The sequence below is a fragment of the Saccoglossus kowalevskii genome, chromosome 4 (assembly GCF_978046115.1).
Source record: "Saccoglossus kowalevskii chromosome 4, keSacKowa6.1, whole genome shotgun sequence".
NCBI lineage: Eukaryota > Metazoa > Hemichordata > Enteropneusta > Harrimaniidae > Saccoglossus > Saccoglossus kowalevskii.
In genome coordinates, this window is record NC_140644.1 from 13,397,534 (window position 1) to 13,418,964 (window position 21,431).

The following is a 21,431-nucleotide window of genomic DNA, read 5'->3' on the forward strand; positions in this document are numbered from 1 at the left end:
ATTGAACCATAAGTTTATCTTTCATTATAAAAATGAAGAATTAGATATAGTTAGAAATTATAAATATTTAGGCATAGAATTTAAACCTAGTGGAAATTTTGATTTAGCAAAAGAAAAATTATATAAAAAGGCATTGAAAACTTTTTTCTATATTAAGAAATTAATTACTACATCAACTAATATAAGTATACCAACTTGGATAAACATGTTTGACCATGTAATTCGACCCATTCTGACTTATGGATGTGAGATTTGGGGTTCAGAAAAATACACAGATAGAAGTTACCCAGAAATGCTCAACCTTAAAATGTCTAAAATGTTACTACAAGTTAATCAGGCGTCAACAAACTTAGCGGTGCGTGGTGAACTGGGCAGACAACCAATATCAGTCTTTATAAATAAAATGATGATTAGATATTGGCATAATATTTTCAATACCAAAAAACACATCCTAATAAATGATGCAATTACATGCAATATTAATAATCAGCTAAAATGGGCAAAATCAGTACAGGAAATAATAGGAAGTGAAATAAATGGATTTTGGAGTAGAGGTAACAAAAATATACAACAAATAAGTAGCCAAATAGAAAAGAATTATATTGAATTATGGAAAAAACAAATAACCTCAAAAAAATCATCATCAGGTGAAAATAATAAATTAAGAACTTATTGTAAATTCAAAAATGAATTCAAAATGGAACAGTATTTAACACAAATTAAAGACCCCCACTATAGAAAAAGTATCTGTAAATTCAGGATAAGTGACCATGGTCTAATGATAGAGAAGGGTAGGCATGTTAGACCAAAAATAAAGTTTGAAGAAAGGGTATGCAAAAAGTGTGATACGGATGCAGTGGAGGATGAATTCCATTTCCTGATTGATTGTCCAAGTCATAAAAATGCAAGATGTCAGCTGTTTGGAAAAATTGCTCATATACATCCATATTTTAATTTGATGAAACCAGATGACAAGTTCATATACATTATGAGCAATGTAGATAAGGAACTTGCGAACTATATTAGAGAATGTGGAGCATTTTAAATATATATATCAATATTTCATAATTTTAAATATGTATTTATTTAAACTACATATTAATTTCTTCCTTTTTTTTTTAATTTTAATTATTAGTTTAGCACTTGACTGTATGTTCTCTTCAAACAGAATGATGTCAATAAAGTAAAGTATAATGCATGTTTAAATGTTGGTGTCAACAAACAATGCAATACACACTGAATAAGTCTCATGGAAATCCTATTGAACACAATACGTTGCGATGGTCTGGTGCTGTTAATAATAAATAAATATTTATTTATTTATAAATTCAAATGGTAGTTACACAATGTATGAGCATGTACAATGACATAGGCCATTCTAACATTCTAATTAATGCACAAGAATAAAAATGTTAATAAGTATATGGCTTACTTGACTTTGGTGTACTGAGTAAATGTTAGCCTGACAAGTAGGCATGAGTAGGCCCTCGCCGGCTGAATGTCATCAGACCTCACTAACACCTGACAGAGTAGTGTATGTCTCGTCGGCAAAATCAATACTGCAAATTTGCAAAGTTCACAATTTCTTGTGATGAATATTCATTTTGGTGGTTCTGGTAACACTGTCAATCAAAGCAGTGTTTGCATTGTCGGCAAAAATCACAGACTGTTTTCAACAAGATGATAAACATTGGGCGGAAATTTTCCAGCACCTTATTACACATTATGTCAACAAACAAATAAACTCTGCCATGAATGGTTACTCTTTGATGGCTGTCACTATCTGACATTCCTGCAATTTGATTGGTACCGACAAAAAAATCGTCAGGGTAAGTGAAAAACTACATTGTTCTGTCAGGCATGTGTTGGGTTGGGAGCACCGTGGAGAGCGCAACTCACGCGACCTCATCAGGCCAAATAAATGTGTAAGTAATTTGTTAATGAAATAATTGTTTCAATTTTCAATTAAAATTCATAAATTTAATTCTGCAAGTAGACTTTATTTATGCATACATCAAATACTGTCTCACCTGATTTGTTTGAGTTCTTCAATATCATGGCAGGCATTAATCAATTTAATAAAATCTTCATAACTTGCAGCGTATGCATATGTTCTCTTATGTTTTTCAGCCAACTGTTCTCTGTACTCCAAATGACTCAGTATGGTCAGATTGATGTAGTCCGGGTCACAGATCATGTCAACACATGGTTTCATTACTGGAGGAAAGAAAGTACAAACATGCCGAATTGGATAAAGAAGTTGTTTATAAAAAATAAAACACAAACTACTTTTAATATAAGTGTTCGGTTACTTATGACTAACTGGAAGAATGGAACAACAAGCACTTACTCGGTTTCATTACATGAGAAATGGAACAACAACGACTTTAATAATGTAAGGTTTCACTGCTACAAAAATTTTCATCACAAATTCACAACATTGTCCCGTTTATAGTCTGCACATTCCTTCAGAAGATTGGGACAAAAATAGCCAAAAATAGTAAAAACTGAAAATTCACTCATATTTTGTCTATTGGTTCCAAAATTATGGTGTATTTCCAGAAATATTGAAGAATACAAGAAAAAAATGGAGAAAAGTTTGGATGAGTTAAATTGATTTATGTCACATCTAAATTTTCTTGGAGATTGGAGACAAAAATTGGAGACATTTATTCAGAACGAAGTTGTATTACCCATAATACCCATAATTCCTTGCACATAATTATTCTGGTATTCTGCAGGTTTCATTACTAAAGAAATAAGCATAAGTGCTGGTAGAAACACATTACCACATTTACATACAGCTTATTTTGACTATAGACGCGCCACACAAGTGCTTACTTGTGATTTACAAAGCACTGAATGCTGGGAATGTGTAATTTGATGTACTCAGTGTCACATAACAGGAATAAAACAAAAAAATTAAAAATGTTGGGTGTGAACAAATTTAATTATTCAAAAATATTCACTGAGTGATACCTTGGCAGGCTATTATTTCCCTTATAAGGTGTCTGGCCGTGGCACATTTTCCGATCCTCTTAGGCGTCATAGTCCATATAAGGACATCTGCTGCTTTGCGTAAAAACTCTAACTCAGCATCTTCACTATTCAGGCATGGGTGGAGGTAGAACGGTGACGTGATGTCATCAGGATTTCTAGACATGGACAAGTAGACAACAAATTTAGTTTGTAGTTTTTTTAAAATTTAGGTTGAAATGAAGATTTTTTAGAATTAGAAGTGTGTTCTATATATATATGTAACCATAATCTAAAGCAACAAATAAATAAATGTAATTGATAAATTTGGCAACAAGGAATATGCAAATATTCTTTTTACTGAGTATCTAAACAGTGTAAAATGTGCATGTATGTATTCAGACAGTGCAATATCTACTGAATTGTACATGTACTTAATCTGGATATTTTGAAAGCACAACAAATTCATAATTCCAAACTTGTTTCCATGGAAACATTTTACATTGTGATTACATAATAGCATTAATCCTACTTTGGCCACCATTTTAATTTGAAAATTGGTCAAAATAAATACAACTGAGAATACACAGTAACTGTTATTCTACTGAAGTGCAATTTAAGGTTGATCACGCATGGTACGGTACCTTGATGCTGATTGCTTCAAGTCTTGGAAATGACTGTGTAATTTAGTAACAGTATCTTTTGTAATGAACCTGACCTGTGGACAAAACAACATGTCATCAATTACATGAAGTTATTACAAGGATACCACAAAGTATGCTGAATGGAATAAATCGATAGTACTGACACATATTGAAGGCTGTTGCAACTACTTTTGTCAAGTTCAATTATAGTAGGTCAAGGGAAACAATATTTGTTTTTCCAATTACCCTACCTCCCCACATTTCTGTGAAACTCAAACTTATATTTTTTACAAATTACCAATACTGTAAAATACTTTATTTTTTTTAGCTGGAATTAATTTTCGCTGAAAAAGACTTTTTAGGTGATTTGTATGGAATGTATTTTTCACTGATTTTTGACGAGTTCAATGTAAAATATAGGAAAAAAGGTATATTCGCTGAATTTTGTTTTCACTGAATCGTTCCTTCAGCAAAAATTAATTCCAAGTAAAAATAAAGTATTTTACAGTGGTCTGTTTTTTTTTTGTTTTTTTTATTCTACCTACAAAAAAAAAAAATTGAGAGAACACCCAGATGATGATCACATGATCAACAGCAGATGTCAACAGGTCTCAGAAAAATTATGTTTTAGGGCTTGAACTTCATAGAGGCCAAGAAGGGAATTGCAATTTGCCTCGGTGCCCTTCAATATTGCCTGGGTTATCCCTATATGCAAAGACCATTTTATCATTTTTGGCCTTGAGTATGGGTACCCTCTCAACTCCGAAGTTCAAGACATGAAATTGACTATGTAAATAAAACAGTTAACTGGGCTAACATCGAATACAAATCCCAACTGCCTACTCAATATTTTGTTTGTACTGAAAGCACATTTTTTTCTCTGGCCTTATTAAAATATATTCCTTCTATAATGAAATAGGTTACACACTAGATAAAAACACTGATAAGTCTATTGTAAACTCCTCAGAGCAAAACTTTAATAGATGTATACTTGCATAAATTAAAAATTCAGCCAATCACAATGATGTATGCAAATAAATGATGACAACTTACCAGGTCTACTTTGGCAAACCGATGCATTAATCTTTCTATTGATTCCCACATGTCATCTCTGGAATAGAAAAATTATGATTGTAAACTACTGGTAGTTGAAATCTTCCCATCAAATATATGATAAAAGTGAATAAAAGTGGGAGATCCCTGAAACAATAACTTTGTGATTTGCCAAACTCTACTTTGAGTTGAAGAAATGAGAGCGCATAGAGAAGTAATCACTGTAAATATACTGTGTATTGTGACTTAGATAATTTACTAAAACTGCATACTTTTTTGCCATAATTCATAGCAACTTAATAATTAGAATGAAGAGTTGACAGTCTTTGGATACATAGAGCAAAACATTCAAGCAAAAAACAAGGCACATTCAAATAAAAACGTAGAGTGAGCCTCTGGTATAGAAAAATTGATCAGTCAGTTGATATGACACATGATTCACTAATGAAAAAAAAATTAATAATCAAGGTTCAACAATAAGAGAGAAAAGTCATTACTTACTCTAATACTGCTATGAAAGAACTGGAATCCAGACTGAGGTCACTGTACCAGATCAGAATGTAATGCTGGACTATCAAATCAAATACTGAAAAAGAAAGAAAAATTATATAATTATTGTAAATGGTTCAAACAATCACAGATTGATTTACATATAGCATATACATGCAACAACCAATCACAGCTCACCTTCCTTTATAGCTTCATCCATATTCTTTGATATAACCGTTCTCCTTGGTTTGCTGAGGGAATCTTGCTCCAAATACTCCTAAGAAAACAGATATCACTATACATGTATTACATCTTTTTACCCATAGTGAGTTTATTTTTTTTAGTAATTTGCATAAGTAAGAGATATCATTAGAAGCATCCTTGTTATTTTTTCATTCTGAGATACTTAGGTAATATCATATAAATCTTTGAATAATTCAATTTTCTAAATTGTATAAAATATAATTTTAATAGAAATATTGCACAAAATTCTAATAAATGATGTGGAAGTTCTCCTATATCACATGCTTCAAAATTTACATTAACATATCATCCACTGAAAGCTTTCATTGATAGCCAAAATAACACACCACTGCAATTCTGACAGCAAGGCAAGAAAAATTAAGGATAATTCAGGCCCAAAATAGAAGATAACTTTATCTTTTCAAACTTCCATACCAGTGGTGACGATCACCGTCATATTCATGATATCAGTGGAAGTCACTGTTTATTAGAGTATGATCATTCCAATTTTTAAAGCCTCTTGTTCCAATGTCAGCTTTGATCTACATTTTTTCACAGAATGACGTTGCATTTCTTTTGCTTCCTCAATCAAATATGTGTGCTTTTTACTGAAATTCTACCAAATTTTCTCTGTGCAGTTTATTTTTTTATCAAAATCTACCCCACCCCATATTTTCTAATGGTCAGTCCCTTACAACCATTTTTATCAATGCTACTTACTGCCATTTTACACAGCAATGCATTGGCAACTGATGCGTCGCCAGGCATTTGGGAAGGTCTCCTCTTCCTCCCTTTGCAAGCCACCACAACAAAACCCAGGATAAACCCAAGTACACCAACACACAGGTACAGCGCAATGCAGAACAGCTTGTAGAGAATTCCGAACTGATAGATGACAGCAAAGATGCCAACTGTCATTGTCAACATAAACATGTTTATTGCATCAATTTACATTGGTTTCATCAGCAAGATATACCATATACTGTGATAATCTTTAGTGAGTTACTCAGGTGACTGTTTCCATGGTCGCAATGATACTCTTTTCCATCCAATGGTTACTCCTTTATGCCAATTATTAATTGACACAACTTCCTATGACATAAACAATACAGCATTATACATTTAAATTTCTCGTAAACAAGCAATGTATTTTACGAGTGTTGTATATTTAACAGGTGACCCACATCGCAAAGTGGATCAGATATAGGGTGATGTATTACTTGCATTGCACAGTAATATTACTCCCCGACTTCAGAGATAAAGTTTTTTTCATTATTTCAGAATTAAACCTTGGTAAATTTATATTTTATAGCTTTCAAGTAAGACAACTTATGCTTGGAGAGACCACCTAATTATTCACATTTTATGTATTATGATTTGTTTTTCTTTATTCATTTCTGCAACCATTCCAATCCTATTTATTATGTATTTATTTGTATCTGTACAGTACAAAATAAGGAGATTCTATATATCTGATCCAAAATCATAGCATTTCTAGCAGAGTTAGTGTGTGAATTGTGATCTTGGATCATCACAGTTACCATTAACACAGATTACATATTTTTACAACATGTATGAATATCTTATCTCTTTATCAATCTTAATAACTCATACAGCCAGCCAATCACTTTCAAATATTTGAATTTGAAAGAAAACTGATGATCAGTACTAGAAAACCAGCAAGTTTATAAATTAAGGCTCAGCTTTCTGTTTCTCACTGTATATTTGCATGGACACTTGACAACAACAGATTGAAACAGATTTATGTTATGTAGATTGGCAATGGTTACATAGAAAGTAAAATAAGATTTATATAACCCTTACCCTAAATATAACTACTATAATTCGATATATATTTTGACAGCAGAGGAATAATAAGGAAATACGTTTGGTGATACTTCTAGGAGCCTTGAAGAATTAAATAAATTCAGTTTAGCGACAAAAGATGATATTATACCTTTATAATATTGCATATGAATACACAATACGTACACATTTACAAATGCAGGATGAGGAACGAATATTCGGTTCAAATCACAGGGTCTATGTTCAAATTTATAATGTTATTTTCAAGTGTGAGTTAGGTTTGTAGAATTTAAAACTTTTACAAATCGTTCTGTGAGTGTTTACAAAATATGTGTTATTTCATCTACTCACCACTGTAAATCGAACTTGACCTTCGCAACAGGGATAATATTGTCTTCCTGTTTGCGCCCTCAGTGTTCGTGACACGAAGGAAAATGACGAGTCAAGGGTCAAATGTTACTCTCGAGGAAGATGGCGATTAACTTTTTATTATGTTTTATCTGTTTGTTATGATTTGTGATTTAATGGATATCTATGTACGTATGTTACGCTGAGACAGATCCAAAGAAATGAACTTGAAAGGGCTATTCCAAGATTTCAATCCAAGGTAACATACGTTTCTCGTCTTTGCGTTAAATGACGCCATTTCTCGTTCAATTTGCAGGTCGGAGATCATGCCTCGTTTGCTTTGTTGCGGTTTCCGTGTTGTGAATTGCACTATTTTTGAGTTCTAGTTGTCCCAAGATTCGTACACTGTAATAATGACATCATATTAAACGTTTCGAGTTTTATTTTTGTTTGTTTATACTGTTCTCCCATCCCAGTCCATTCCTCCGTAACAACCACTTGCACACCCAGAAAGACCACTCCGTACTTGTTGCATTGTAAAAGCGGAATACTACATACTAGTACCCGGTAATACAGATGCAAAAGGAAATGTCTGCTTACTCACCTTGGACATGGGTGATAACGACTTAATAGACCAATTAAAAAATTAAATACAATAACAAAAATATATGTTAAATGAACATCAGGTTACATTTTGGGCATGGTTTTGCAAAAGTGAGCGTAGTTTCTAATAATATAGTCGAACTCGACCAAAAAAAAATAGTCCAACTCGGCCAGTTGTAATTGCTGAAGTGATCAATGGTCACAATTATCACCCTTTTTGCAACAAAAATAAACTATCAATCAATCAACTATTTTGTATCAAAAACAGTAGAGCAGTTTTTTTTTTAAAATGGCAACACAGGCAGAACAGATCATGCAGTTTTTCAAGATAAAAAGCCCCACTGATCACCAAAACCATGCAATTGAGGCATTACTAGCTGAAAAAGATGAGTTTGTTGCAACGAGAACAGGGAGTGGCAAATCATTGTGCAACAGTTCAACTCTTGAATGATCAGTCAAATTGAGTTTTCTGAGAAGTTGAAAGTCTCATTACTTTGTTAAAACATGGTCGACATAAATATTTGTCACTTTGCTGACGAATTATGCCACAAACAACCTGGAACGTTGGCATCAAAAATTGTGGAAAACTGGGTTTGGCAAACAACCTAAACACTACACACACAGTTACTAGAAGAATTTTGAAGTAATCATGCTAAACGTCGCTATTTCCGACATTTTGTTCTTTAGCTTACTGCGCAATGTTACACAGCTTCTGATTGGGCGCCTTTCCAACAAATACACGGTTGGTGAAGTCGGCAATCCGTCGGCACCAACATACCGTGCGATTCGGACGATGAAACACGCCCAGTGACGCATACCCTTCACTGATATGTTTTGATTAACTCCCATGACTTGTTTTGTTGTCAATTTTAGCGACACAAGTTTACCAAAAAAAAGGAACTATCTTCCCAGCAACAGTTTTCTGACATGTTGATTTCAATAAATCGCATGTTTGTTGTCGATTTCAGTGACGCAAAAAAAACAAACAGAAATATTACATCGGGAACACAGACATTGCACTGGTGACCGCCTGGCTCTGCGACGTTAAAACAACACACTAATGTTTCAATTTGTAGCTGTTTTGTATGAAGCAACATTATGTGATTATTATGTGATTCTTTCAGATCTATAACAAAATAGTGTGAAGATTTTTGAGTAATAAATATAACATTTATTAAATCACTTCTTTATAGAAAGCTTTATGTTACAGTAAAATAAACTATAATTTACCTTGATATGACTCGGGGAGTCTGTAAGTACTTTGTTAGAAATCAACAACACTACTTTGTTAGACAATGACACAGCGCTGGCTACTGTGTCACTGAAATCGACAACCCTCAGTATTTTCTTAGGTAGTTAGAATCAGGCCCAGTTCAGCGGTCACCATTTCTGAAATTTGGTCATTTTGTAACTTGTAACTCGGCCTGTAATTCAAACATTTCAGCATCTCATGAAAAAATATTCATGCCTGCATGAAATGCAATGTATCTTGTGTATTTTATCTGTCACTATTATTACCTATTTATTAGTCCCCGTTCGGACGTAGTCCGAAAACGGGGACTTATGTTTTGCCCTGTGTGCGTCCGTGCGTCCGTGCATCCGTGCGTCCGTGATCACCACCTGTATCTCGAACATGCATGGACCGATTAAGTTCAAACTTCACTCATACATCACACATTATATGGGACATATGCACATGCATTTTTTTCATGATCCGATTAACGATAGCCAAATAGCGGCCATTTTAAGGCCGAAAATGCATCAAAATCGCACATTTTCACAATTCCGGACCAGGATCTCAGTTATGCATGGACGGATTTTGTTCAAATTTAGTACATACATTAAACATAATAAGACCTTGATGCACGTCATTTTTTTTTTCGGATCAAGTTCAATATGGCCGACTGGCGGCCATTTTGTTTTAAAGAATTCAGTTCTGGATCCATATCTGAGACATGCCTGGATTGATCAAGTTCAAACTTCACACACACAAGGTACATCATGTCACGAATATGTATGTGCATTTGTTTCATGATCTCATTAACGATAGCCAAATGGCGGCCGCTTTAAGGCCGAAAATGCATTGAAATCGCACATTTTCACCATTCCGGACCCCGATCTCAGTTATATAATGCATGGACGGATTTTGTTCAAATTTGGTACATACATTAAACATAATAGGACCTTGATGCACATAATTTTTTTTTCGGATCAAGTTTAAAATGGCCGACTGGCGGCCATTTTGTTTTAAAGAATTCAGTTCTGGATCCGTATCCGAGACATGTCTGGATTGATCAAGTTCAAACTTCACACACACATGGTACATCATGTCACAAATAGATATGTGCATTTGTTTCATGATCCGCTTAACAATAGCTGAATGATGGCCATTTTAAGGCCGAAAATGCATCAAAATCACGTATTTTCACAATTCCGGAACCGGATCTCAGTCAGCATGGATGGATTTTGTTCAGATTTAGTGCATATATTAGACTTAATATAAGCTTGATGCATACCAATTTTTCTTCGGATCAAGTTCAAAATGGCCATCTGGCGGCTATTTTGTTTTAAAGAATTTAGTTTTCGATCCATATCTCGGACATGCCTGGACAGATCAAGTTCAAACTTCACATACACATCATACATTATGTCTTACATATGCCTGTGCATTTGGGCCAGTCCTTTTAAGGTCAAAAATTTACAAAAATTGCACATTTTCACCATACTGGAACTGAATCTTAGTCATGCGTGGGCAAATTTAGTTTAAATTTTTTTTTGGATTGTGTTGAAAATGGCTGACTGGTGGCTATTTTGTTTTACTGAATGCAGTTCAACATCCATATTGTTGCTGCTTTGAATGTATATGTCACTCAAATATGAACGGAACGGGGACGTTTCATTGACAATGACTTGTTAATAAAGATTTCTTTACTTTTATCTTTAGTAAATTCCTTGTATATTCATTTCTATTGGTGTTTACCATATTATTGGCCTTACGATTGGACAACACAATAACAGGTAGTTTCTGGACCGTTTTCATACCGTTATGGATATGGAACCTGATTGTGTTCACTGGTGCGACTGTCGGTGTCACCGTGTGGATAAAGCATCCAGAGTACAGGTAAATAACAACGAATTTGAATCAATGAGATATTTGTCATGTAAGATTCTAGTAATTCAAGCATTGAGCTGAACACGTATAAAAAGCTACTGTAAAATACTTTATTTGCGCTTGGAATTAATTTTCGCTATTTTCGAATGATTCAGTGAAAATAGATTCCATCGAATGTACATTTTTCCTATATTTTACATTCAACTCGTTTATAATCAGTGAAAATAAATTCCATACAATACAAGACTTAATTTAAAATGTTTCAATGTTATTCCATCAGTCATAGAAACCTCTTGTTTCAGTATTTATAAAAAATAAGAGAATGGGTTTGTTGTGTCGATAGTATAAGAAACATTCATGTCATCATGACTGTTCATATTTTCTCTTTACAGAGTTGAAGGAGAAGGTTATGTGGAGTTCAAAGCAATGAACATCTGTGTGACCTTGAACTTGTTATTATTTGTGTTTGAGATACTAGCATGTGACAATCTGGAGACACATCGCCATCTCTGGATACTGGTTTTCATGCCGTTATTCTTCGTATCGCCGCTGTCGATAGCGGCATGTATTTGGGGATTCAGACATGACAGGTCACTTGAGGTATGTGAGATTTGGTTGCGTCAGGGATAGTTCACGTTCAATTCTTGCTTCTGGTACTCAGCCAGACTTTCCAGGCTAACTTTAGTTGGGAGAATCAGGTCTAGTTGGAGGGAACATGTAGAAGTAGTCTCTGTGGGTTGTTTTGTACAATTTAAAATACCGGTAGTAAAACATGCATACTTGTTCTGGGGTATAAATAATTAGCTAGACATGGGATTCTGATGCACGCTCGGGCCTACCCATCTTTCATTCCTTAAAATAATTAATAAATATAACAATATAATTAATAATTTATCTTTTAAAGAAATTCAGTCTTTTTCTTTTACACATTCTTCTGAAGTCAGTAAGCTTTCATGCCCTACTACATTTGGTACATTAGAAAAAATAATTTGTCTCTGGTCAGTGTGGAGCTAGTGCATCATTTAATTTCTTGTTGAATAGGAGGAAAAATATACGGCTTCATATTACCAGTTTTGCCACATTCTGACCATGTACAGGGTTGAGGTACATTACATAACAGAATTCTAAATGTAAAAGAAAATTCACCTTTAAACAAGAGGGATTTATTCATATGCAAATGTGATCCCTGCTAATAAGTTTTGTTGGATGTGAATGCCCCACATACATGTATGTACCATGGTGATTCTGTTTGTGACTTTGTTAGTCCCAGTTCGGGGACTTATGGATTGACCTCTGTGCGTCCATCAGTGCGTGCGTAAGAGCCACTTGGGAGTTACTAGTAAGTTACACTCAGACGGTACTACAAATGTATACGGCTTCTGTATACATCTATAACTATCATGTCTTATATTGAGTACTGTATTTTGTTTGTGTTTTTCAGTTGGAGGCAATATTATCTGTGAATATTCTGCAGTTTATTTTTATAGCGCTAAGACTAGATGGAGTTATAACATGGAGCTGGGTGGTAAGTCTTCAACTCACATTATGTGAAATATGTGAGACAAAATCTTTTTTTAATGCAGCTCCTAGGCAAATTAGGAGAATGCTTCACTTCACTCAGAATATGAAGGGAAAATCAAAATATTTCACTACTATTTTGAAGGTTTTTGTATATGGAAACAATCCCACTATAATTCAACTTCTCCTCCAATATAATATTTTATAGTTCTAATTTTGCCGATAAGTAAAATCTGCTAAAGTAAATCCATGTGAACATATAGATAAGAATAACAATAGAACTTATTGTTTTCCTGCCAAGTTTGTGAACTTAAAAAACCCAGTGAAAAGGCTCAAACATCAAAATAGAGAAATTAAATGGTTTTATAGTATTTGGCCAATTAATTAATTATTGTTTCTAGTATATTACTTTGACATCATCAATCATTACTACCAGCGCATCTCTGAAGAGTGGATGATATTTAAATCTGGACATTAACTGACCAATCAACCACCACTATTGATCTGCTTGTGAAAAAAAAAAAACTACTGAGATTTTTGAAGATAATTCCAAAGGTTGCTTTTAATGTGTTTGGTCTGAAACTGTGGGCATCAACTGTTTAATAATGTAGTGCGTAATCGAAGAAAACTACATGTTATGGAAATTAATGTTACTACATCATTGTTATTATCTTGCAGATTGTCTTCATCCCAGTGTGGATATTGATGTGTTTATTGTGTCTAATAGTAATATATTATATTATATGGTCTATATTGTTCATGAGATCGACTGATATCATGGCGGAGCAACGAAGAGCACATGTAATGATGGCATTCACTGCTATGGCTTTAGTACTACCGTTATTGACTTGGGAGGTATGTGTGCCTTAATTCAACTCAACTCTTTCAAAAATGTTTGGAATTATTGTTAGCTTTGCTGTCGACTTTGTCGAGCAGAACTTATCATATGAGTCCAATTGCTTTGATATTATATTTATGGGTATTACATGTTGACCTCTCTCAGATTTGTTCCTTTTGTGATGATATCTTCAATTCTCTAATTTTGATGAGTATTTTTGGAAAAAAGTGATATTTTGGACTTCTTGTTAAAAAACTCAAGTCTGATTGCTTTGATACTATAAATATAGGTACCTCACGTAGACCTCTCTCAGATTTGTTCATTTTCTAATGATATCTTCAGTTCTTTAATTCAAATGTGAATTGCTAACAACAGAGCTATCCCAGCCGAGAAACTGCTTGTTTTTGACTCCCGTGTGCAAAGCACAAAAGGGAGTCTTTGCAGTTACCCTGTCTGTATGTCTGTATGTCTGTATGTATGTATGTCACTTTTTTTGTTCCACCGTTATCTCAAGAACCACTAATCAAATTTGGTGAAACTTGGTACATAAATGCTCTGGGATAATGCTGCTGATCTGCACTGGCTCGGAAGATGAATTCTGATTGGCTAAAAAAACAAAAGACTTGTGGCGTTGAATGCATGTTCATTCTCAGTAATGTTATGCAAATTAGAAATTCAAACTAGCTAATCATTTACAACCTTCCGAGCCAGTGCAGATTAGCCCGGATAATGCGCAGAGTTGATTAGGTTTTGGTAAAAATCTATGAATATTAATTACCTAATTTGCATGATAATTAGCTGATTTCAAGCTGTTCCATGACTGTTCCACTGATATTTGAAGAACCACTCATTGGATTTCAATGAAACTTGGCACATGGATGCTCTGAACTAATGCGCAGATTTGATTAGTTTTGGGTAAAAATCTGTTAATATTATTAATTACCTAATTTACATAAAGATTAATCAATTTTCGGCTCTTCCACTGATATCTCAAGTACTAATCATAACATTTCAATAAAACTTGGTACATTGATGTCATATGACACTGCACAGACCTGGTAGTGTTTAGGGTAATATCAGTACATATTAATTACCTAATTTGCATAATTAATTAATTTTCAGCTTTTGATATTTCGAGTAGTAATGATCACATTTCAATGAAACTTGGTACATAGTTACTTGAGGACTGTGCAGAGACCTAATTAGTTTTTGGGTAAATATTTGTGTATATTAATCACCTTATTAGCATAATTAGTTAATTTTCAGCTTTTCACCTTTTCTCAAGTACTAATCATCACATTTCAATGAGACTTGCGACATTTTCTAGGACTATGCAGAAACCTGATTAATTTTGGAATAAATAATTGTGCCTATTAATTACCTAATTTGCATAATTAGTTAATTTTTTGCTGTTCTATGGCTGTTGCACTGATGTTTACAAACCACTCATTGGATTTCAATGAAACTTTTAAAGAGTACCCATCACATTTCAATGAACCTAGGACTATACACCATATTAGTTTTTGGTAAATATGTATGCTTCTTAATCACTTAATTAACATAATTAATTAATACTAATATCTCAAGTATTGATCATCACATTTGAATAAAACTTGGTACATAAATGCTCTAGGACAATAGACAGCCTGATTAATTTTGGGTTAAAATCTGTTCATAGTAACTCTCTAATTAGCATAATAATTAATATTTTTTGGGTTCTAATCACATTTCAATGAAACTTGGTACATTGTGCAGACCTTATTAGTTTTACACTTAAATCTGTTCATATCAGTTACCTGATTTACATAATTAGTTTTCAGCTATTCCATCAATATCTCAAGTACAAGTAATTTTGAATTAATTTTTAATGTGTCTTCAATACTCTCAGTACACTGGAGTTCTTTCTAAGCTTTCTTTGATTATTATTTGATATTTGTTGATGTAAAACCCACTGTTCGATATTTAGTCTTTACTCAGTAAGAAATCTGGGTGAATATAACATTTTTGTGTGATTTTGATTTTTGTCACTGAAACTAACATCAGAATCACAGTATGTGTGTGTTAATGCTTCTTCTTTCATATCATTTGCATAAATGTTTCTTGAACACATGCTTGGGTACATTATTTAATGCCACATGTCATTCGATGTGTGTGACCGCAAACAATTTGAGTCGGTTTATGTGATTCTGACCACAACAGGGACTATGACTGCAAATCTTTGTAAATCAATGTGTATTTGAGCATTGCCAAAAAGCGTTAGCACAGGAAATTTGAACACACGATCGAATGTTACTATATACCCTAGAAAGGTCAAAAATTGTGTTTGAACATGAGACAGAATAACATCAATTTAAGATTTATTGTACTTCATTTGATCACATGGAATGTTTTCTAGCATCAGAAATTACATAAAATTTCCATTTGTGACTCCATTTCGTTGTCATCATGAGAAACATTTGCTGATTTAGCGTATCAAGAGGTGGTATGTCAGTAGACAACAGCAGCATTATCTTACCTGACACGGGTTTCAAGGCAAGGCATGAGGTCTCCACAGTCGACAGATCTGATAGTATATGATTATCCCTAGAAACATCTATCTATTTTTGGATTCACTGTGGTTCAACTTGAAAAGATGTTCTAAAAAAAGGATTACTGCAACATTAAAAAACTAAACATGTTCATATTGTGATGTTTACAGGTACTATTAGCTAACAAGCTGGACGGCAACAATGATTACGCCTTTATTGCAATATTTACTCCATTGTATATTTCATTGTTGACGCTGATTGGTACGGCATTTGGCCAGCGAGGGGGTAATCCATGTAAGTAATTGAAATATCATTTTTTCTCGAATGGAATCATTGGACACTACCATATTTGCTTTATCAGAAATGCATCTCCAATACTAAATGTTATATATTGTATTATTCATATTACTTTCCTGCCCATAAAAATACCTTTGCATTGTGTTCTTCGCAGGCCTTTCAAGCCTCGCATGCACCCGGCGCTTAGGCCACCATCTATGTCGCTTCTGTTCCACTCGCGATGCTTTAATTGATCGCAGCTCATATGAGTGTGTTGCTGTCAACATTTATGCAAATATAAATTTAGGTCAGTTTTGATAGTGCATTTGTTTAAAACAGTGTTAATGAATAGAAAACAATGACACCTCAGGATCACTGTGAACACATTATGTCATTTTATCTGATCATAGTTCTTCTATTTAGCTAATCGAAAATTGTCTTTCAAGTTTTAGAGAATTACTGTTTACTTGCTTGTAGCAACATACTTTTTCTTTCAATGTTCATATTTGTACCAAGTGTTGACAACAGTAGTCAAGCTAGTCCTTTTTTGCAGCCCCGCAAATATCCAACAAGTATTTAAAAAAAGCAAAATGTCTTTCCCTGTCATTCGACAAGCCAAAAACACTGTTAAAGGGTAGTGATCATCTCGTAGCGTGTGTTTCAATTTTGTATGAACTATGTATTTGACCTGCGGTGTATATGTCACTATATTCGTATCCATATCGTACATTACTTGCTGTGATGACTGTTGCCCTTTAAAAAGCAGGAATAAGCCCACCAGCGCACATTGTAGAAGTAAACGCAGTGTCCGATTGAGGGACAGCTTGACCGTGAACTAGCAATGATAGAATTGACTCGATTCCACAGATATGTTGTACCTTTGATTTTATCATATTCTCTTCCTTCTGTAGGGTGGTTTGGAATAAGGAAAGATTTCTGTCAGTTTCTGCTGGAAATCTGTCCATTTTTACAGGAATATGGGAACATTTCGTACAAGATACAACGAGATGAGAACTCAAGTCCAGAGTCATCAGAAATAGACAGAGATTCAATCTCGGAATGTGATTCTAAGTCTAAAATAAGTATAAGTTCATCCAGGGTGGTCATGCCTCTAGTATCAATTGAAACACCTGACTAAAATATGTACTTTATTAATTGATAAGAACCTGTGGACCATGGAAACCATGTTATCAATTGAAATACCAGATTAAAATATATTCTATATTAATCAGATTGGACCTTTATGTCATGGAAATCATCTTTATGCCTGATTAAAATATACACTTCATTACTCTGGCAGGTCCTGTGGATCATGGAAATTAATTGGCTTGTATCATTTGAAATACCAGATTAAATCATGTACTTTATTAATTGGACTTAGCCTGTGTATCTATATTACAATTATTATCATAATAACAATATAAATTCAATAAAGCTTAAAATTGTAGATGTTTAACTCAAAAGAGCACAACTGTGAGTACATGTCTCAAATCGTGAGATTTAAATTTTATTTTTATTTCTTGTATAAGCATCGTATAAAATAGTTTAAAATAAAATTTGTATTCAGAGCTGCAGAAATGACCACCGAAGTCGCGTTATGATAAGCATTTATATTAAATGAAAATATTATTTTCCCTTCAAAAGAAATCACATGACAAATATATGCTAATTTCACTGACATTGATTGACATTGATATTCATTGATAGACGTCACTGATACATTTAACCAATACACAGTGCGTGTGATTACCCACAATCCTGTGCGGTTTGTTCTAACAGAAATTGGTTAGTAGAAGTTAGGTAAATGTCACTGGTACACATCTGTAGATATGCTTCATGTATAATATGTAAATTATTTTCAAAATGTTCTTTTCTTTTTTACAAATTACTGAATAGTTTGATGTTTTGCTTCCAGTAGTAGTGTGTTTTTGACAACAGTAAACCAATCTTATTTTGTTACCATACTATATAATTTTAAGATAACAAAGTAAATTCCCAGCACCTGGTTGTGTCTTTAATGGATTAAACAAAGAAATATGTATATTATCTGCCAGGTGATGAGAGAGAGTACTAATGTTGGAGTTTGCCCAAAGACTGGCAGAGTTTTTACACCTCCATACATTTTTTTTGCCAGAATTTGAGGTAAATTTAAGGTAAGCCACTATAAAGTTTAAGAGAAAGTGAAATTAATTTCCAATGGTACAAATCAGAGAGAATTTTGGGTAATTTATAGTGCTGTGTTTCATTGGTTTTTCTGATACACTTCATTGGCACTCACACATTTCACTGATACACTTCATAGACACATTTTGTTGAAACATTTCACTGATACACTTCATTGATACTGACATATCTCATTGATACACTTCATAGACACATTTTGTTGAAACATTTCACTGATACACTTCATTGATACTGACATATCTCATTGATACACTTCATAGACACATTTTGTTGAAACATTTCACTGATACACTGCATTGATACAGACATATCTCATTGATACACTTCATAGACACATTTTGTTGAAACTTTTCACTGAAACACTCCATTGATACTGACATATCTCATTGGCACAGTTCGATATTAACACATTGATACACTTCATTGATATACTTCATTGACACTCGCACATTGGCACTGCCACATTTCATTGAATACACTTCGCTGATACAATTTATTGAAACATTTCATTGACACTGACATATTTCATTGAATACACTTCTCTGTCACATTTAACTGATGCACTTCATTGGCACTGACACATTTCATTTAATACACCTCATTGACACTGGTACATTTCATTGAATACATCTCACTGACACATGTTATTGACATGTTTCACTGATACACTTCATTGACACTGATACATTTCATTGAATACATTTCACTATTACATTTTATTGAAACATTTCAATGATACACTTCACTGATACATTTCATTGAATACACTTCTCTGACACATTTAACTGATGCACTTCATTGACACTGACACATTTCATTTAATACACCTCATTGACACTGGTACATTTCATTGAATACATCTCACTGACACATGTTATTGACACGTTTCACTGATACACTTCATTGACACTGATACATTTCATTGAATACATTTCACTGATACATTTTATTGAAACATTTCACTGATATGCTTCATTGACACTGATACATTTCATTGAATACATTTCACTGATACATTTTATTGAAACATTTCACTCATCCACTTCATTGGCACTGATACATTTTATTGAATACATTTCACTATTACATTTTATTGAAACATTTCAATGATACACTTCACTGATACACTTCACTGATACATTTCATTGAATACACTTCACTGATACATTTTATTGAAACATTTCACTGATACACTTCATTGGCATCGACACACTTTGTTGACACATTTCACTGACACATTTCATTTGCACTGGTGCATTTCATTGACACATTTCACTGATACATTTCATTGACTCCTTTCATTGACTCATTCCATAGACATATTTGTGTTGCTTATATACCCTAAAAACATGTAAGGGTCTAAAATGATGTTTTTGTATCAGAACTGTATATTTTGATTTATTTAATTGTTTCTGTGAACATGAAATGAAGACTTTCTCAAAGTATAAAAAAATCAAGTGTACTTCAAACATGTTCGAAAATAAAAAAAAAATGGAAAAATTTCTTTTTCCTCACAAATGCTTATATTTAATTTGAAAATGATGCGAATAAAGAGAATTAAGGTCATTAAATTACTGTTGTCGTGACCCGAAATATTTGTATGTATGTGTTTTGTGTATGTAACAAGTGTGCATGTAATTGGTCCAGGCATATGTGCATTGTTGTGATACGAATGTTGGATTGTACAGAGATTAATTAAGTTTGAATAGTCATTCTTTCTTTCAGTTATTCAAAGGTACAGTAGCTTCACATTTTAGTGCCGATTTGTTTGAGGGAGTGAGAGAGGGGGTGGTACAACAACAACGTTTTAAAGTTGTTTAGATACGCAAAAGTTACTAGGAAGTTAGAACATTTTTTAGAAGAAGGGAAAGTTGCTTTCGGTGGCTAGAAATCTGTCTTGCAGATTGGCTAATTGCCAGAGAAGTCAGTTGAGTTGTTTTGAAAAGCCGAAAGGTTGTTTGTGTTGTCTGTAACACTGGTGGAAAGGTCGAGTAGTAGTCCACGTTTTTGGTTTGTGCATCCACCTATGAAATAAGATTTGTTACACTTGAAAGTTTTTATGAACTTAGCTTTGCAGATGTATGTTACGGTACTGAATCGATGGCACCTTTGCTTCAGAGTCCCATCCAGTATGTGACTTAGGATTCAATCCAGTTTGATACGAACAGGCAAGTAAAATATTTATTGAATTCATACTCTGAAATTAACCTGCTGTATTTCAGGGTACTTGATCATAGAATTGAGATTGTAGAAAAATATAAATTTGTTTCTTTTTTTTCAATTTCAGTTTCCACTGACTTAATAGGATTCAAAAATATGTGTGCTAATAACCATTCATGACGACTATGAATAATGATATGAATTGTACAAGTACTGTTAATAATAAAGTCAGATTAAAGCGGGGGAATCGTCACCTGCGTCAATTCCCGCGCGTGCACAGGTGACGACCCTGTCGCTTTAAATTGCTTGTGAAGGTGAAAATTCAGAAAGGTTGTCTTAAAAAAAAGGCAAGAATAAAATGTTGTCGTTCTAGCCAATTGTTTTTAAAAGCAAGACAGTTTCCAAGGTGACATAGCTGCAAGAAATGTGTTTGGAAAGGTGAGAAAAATGTTTGCGATGAAAAGATTGTTGTTTAGATAGAAAGCAGTTTGGATAGCAGTTTTGGAGTGACAGACAGTTGGATATTTATTTGAGAGGGAAAAACAGATGTTTGGAAATTGGGAAGGTTGTTTAGGAAGATAAGTAAATTGTTTGGATAGAAACCAAATTTGATTGAAAATGTAAGAATGCTGTGTGCATGTTATTCGCACATT

The 21,431-nt window shown here is 33.6% G+C and overlaps 2 protein-coding genes across 2 annotated transcripts in view; one reads left to right on the top strand and one right to left on the bottom strand.

The window, feature by feature from the left end:
* Window positions 1-7,626, bottom strand: part of LOC100375867 (sorting nexin-25-like) — a 26,554-nt gene extending 18,928 nt beyond the window's left edge. The window contains exons 1-8 of the mRNA XM_006816478.3: window positions 7,563-7,626; window positions 6,126-6,497; window positions 5,361-5,439; window positions 5,175-5,259; window positions 4,674-4,731; window positions 3,621-3,694; window positions 2,980-3,155; window positions 2,031-2,217 (exon numbers count right to left, since the gene is read on the bottom strand). Of these exons, the coding sequence (XP_006816541.3) occupies window positions 2,031-2,217; window positions 2,980-3,155; window positions 3,621-3,694; window positions 4,674-4,731; window positions 5,175-5,259; window positions 5,361-5,439; window positions 6,126-6,338 (872 nt within the window). The 5' untranslated portion in view covers window positions 6,339-6,497; window positions 7,563-7,626. The remainder of the gene's footprint in view (window positions 1-2,030; window positions 2,218-2,979; window positions 3,156-3,620; window positions 3,695-4,673; window positions 4,732-5,174; window positions 5,260-5,360; window positions 5,440-6,125; window positions 6,498-7,562) is intronic.
* A 30-nt stretch (window positions 7,627-7,656) lies between these two features.
* On the top strand, window positions 7,657-20,189 carry LOC100375716 (transmembrane protein 185A-like). The gene is made up of 7 exons (XM_006816469.3): window positions 7,657-7,818; window positions 11,107-11,283; window positions 11,667-11,874; window positions 12,716-12,799; window positions 13,471-13,647; window positions 16,329-16,452; window positions 17,346-20,189. The coding sequence occupies exons 1-7, from the start codon at window positions 7,781-7,783 to the stop codon at window positions 17,570-17,572; spliced, it is 1,035 nt and encodes a 344-aa protein (XP_006816532.3). The 5' UTR covers window positions 7,657-7,780; the 3' UTR covers window positions 17,573-20,189.
* Window positions 20,190-21,431: the final 1,242 nt, after the last annotated feature.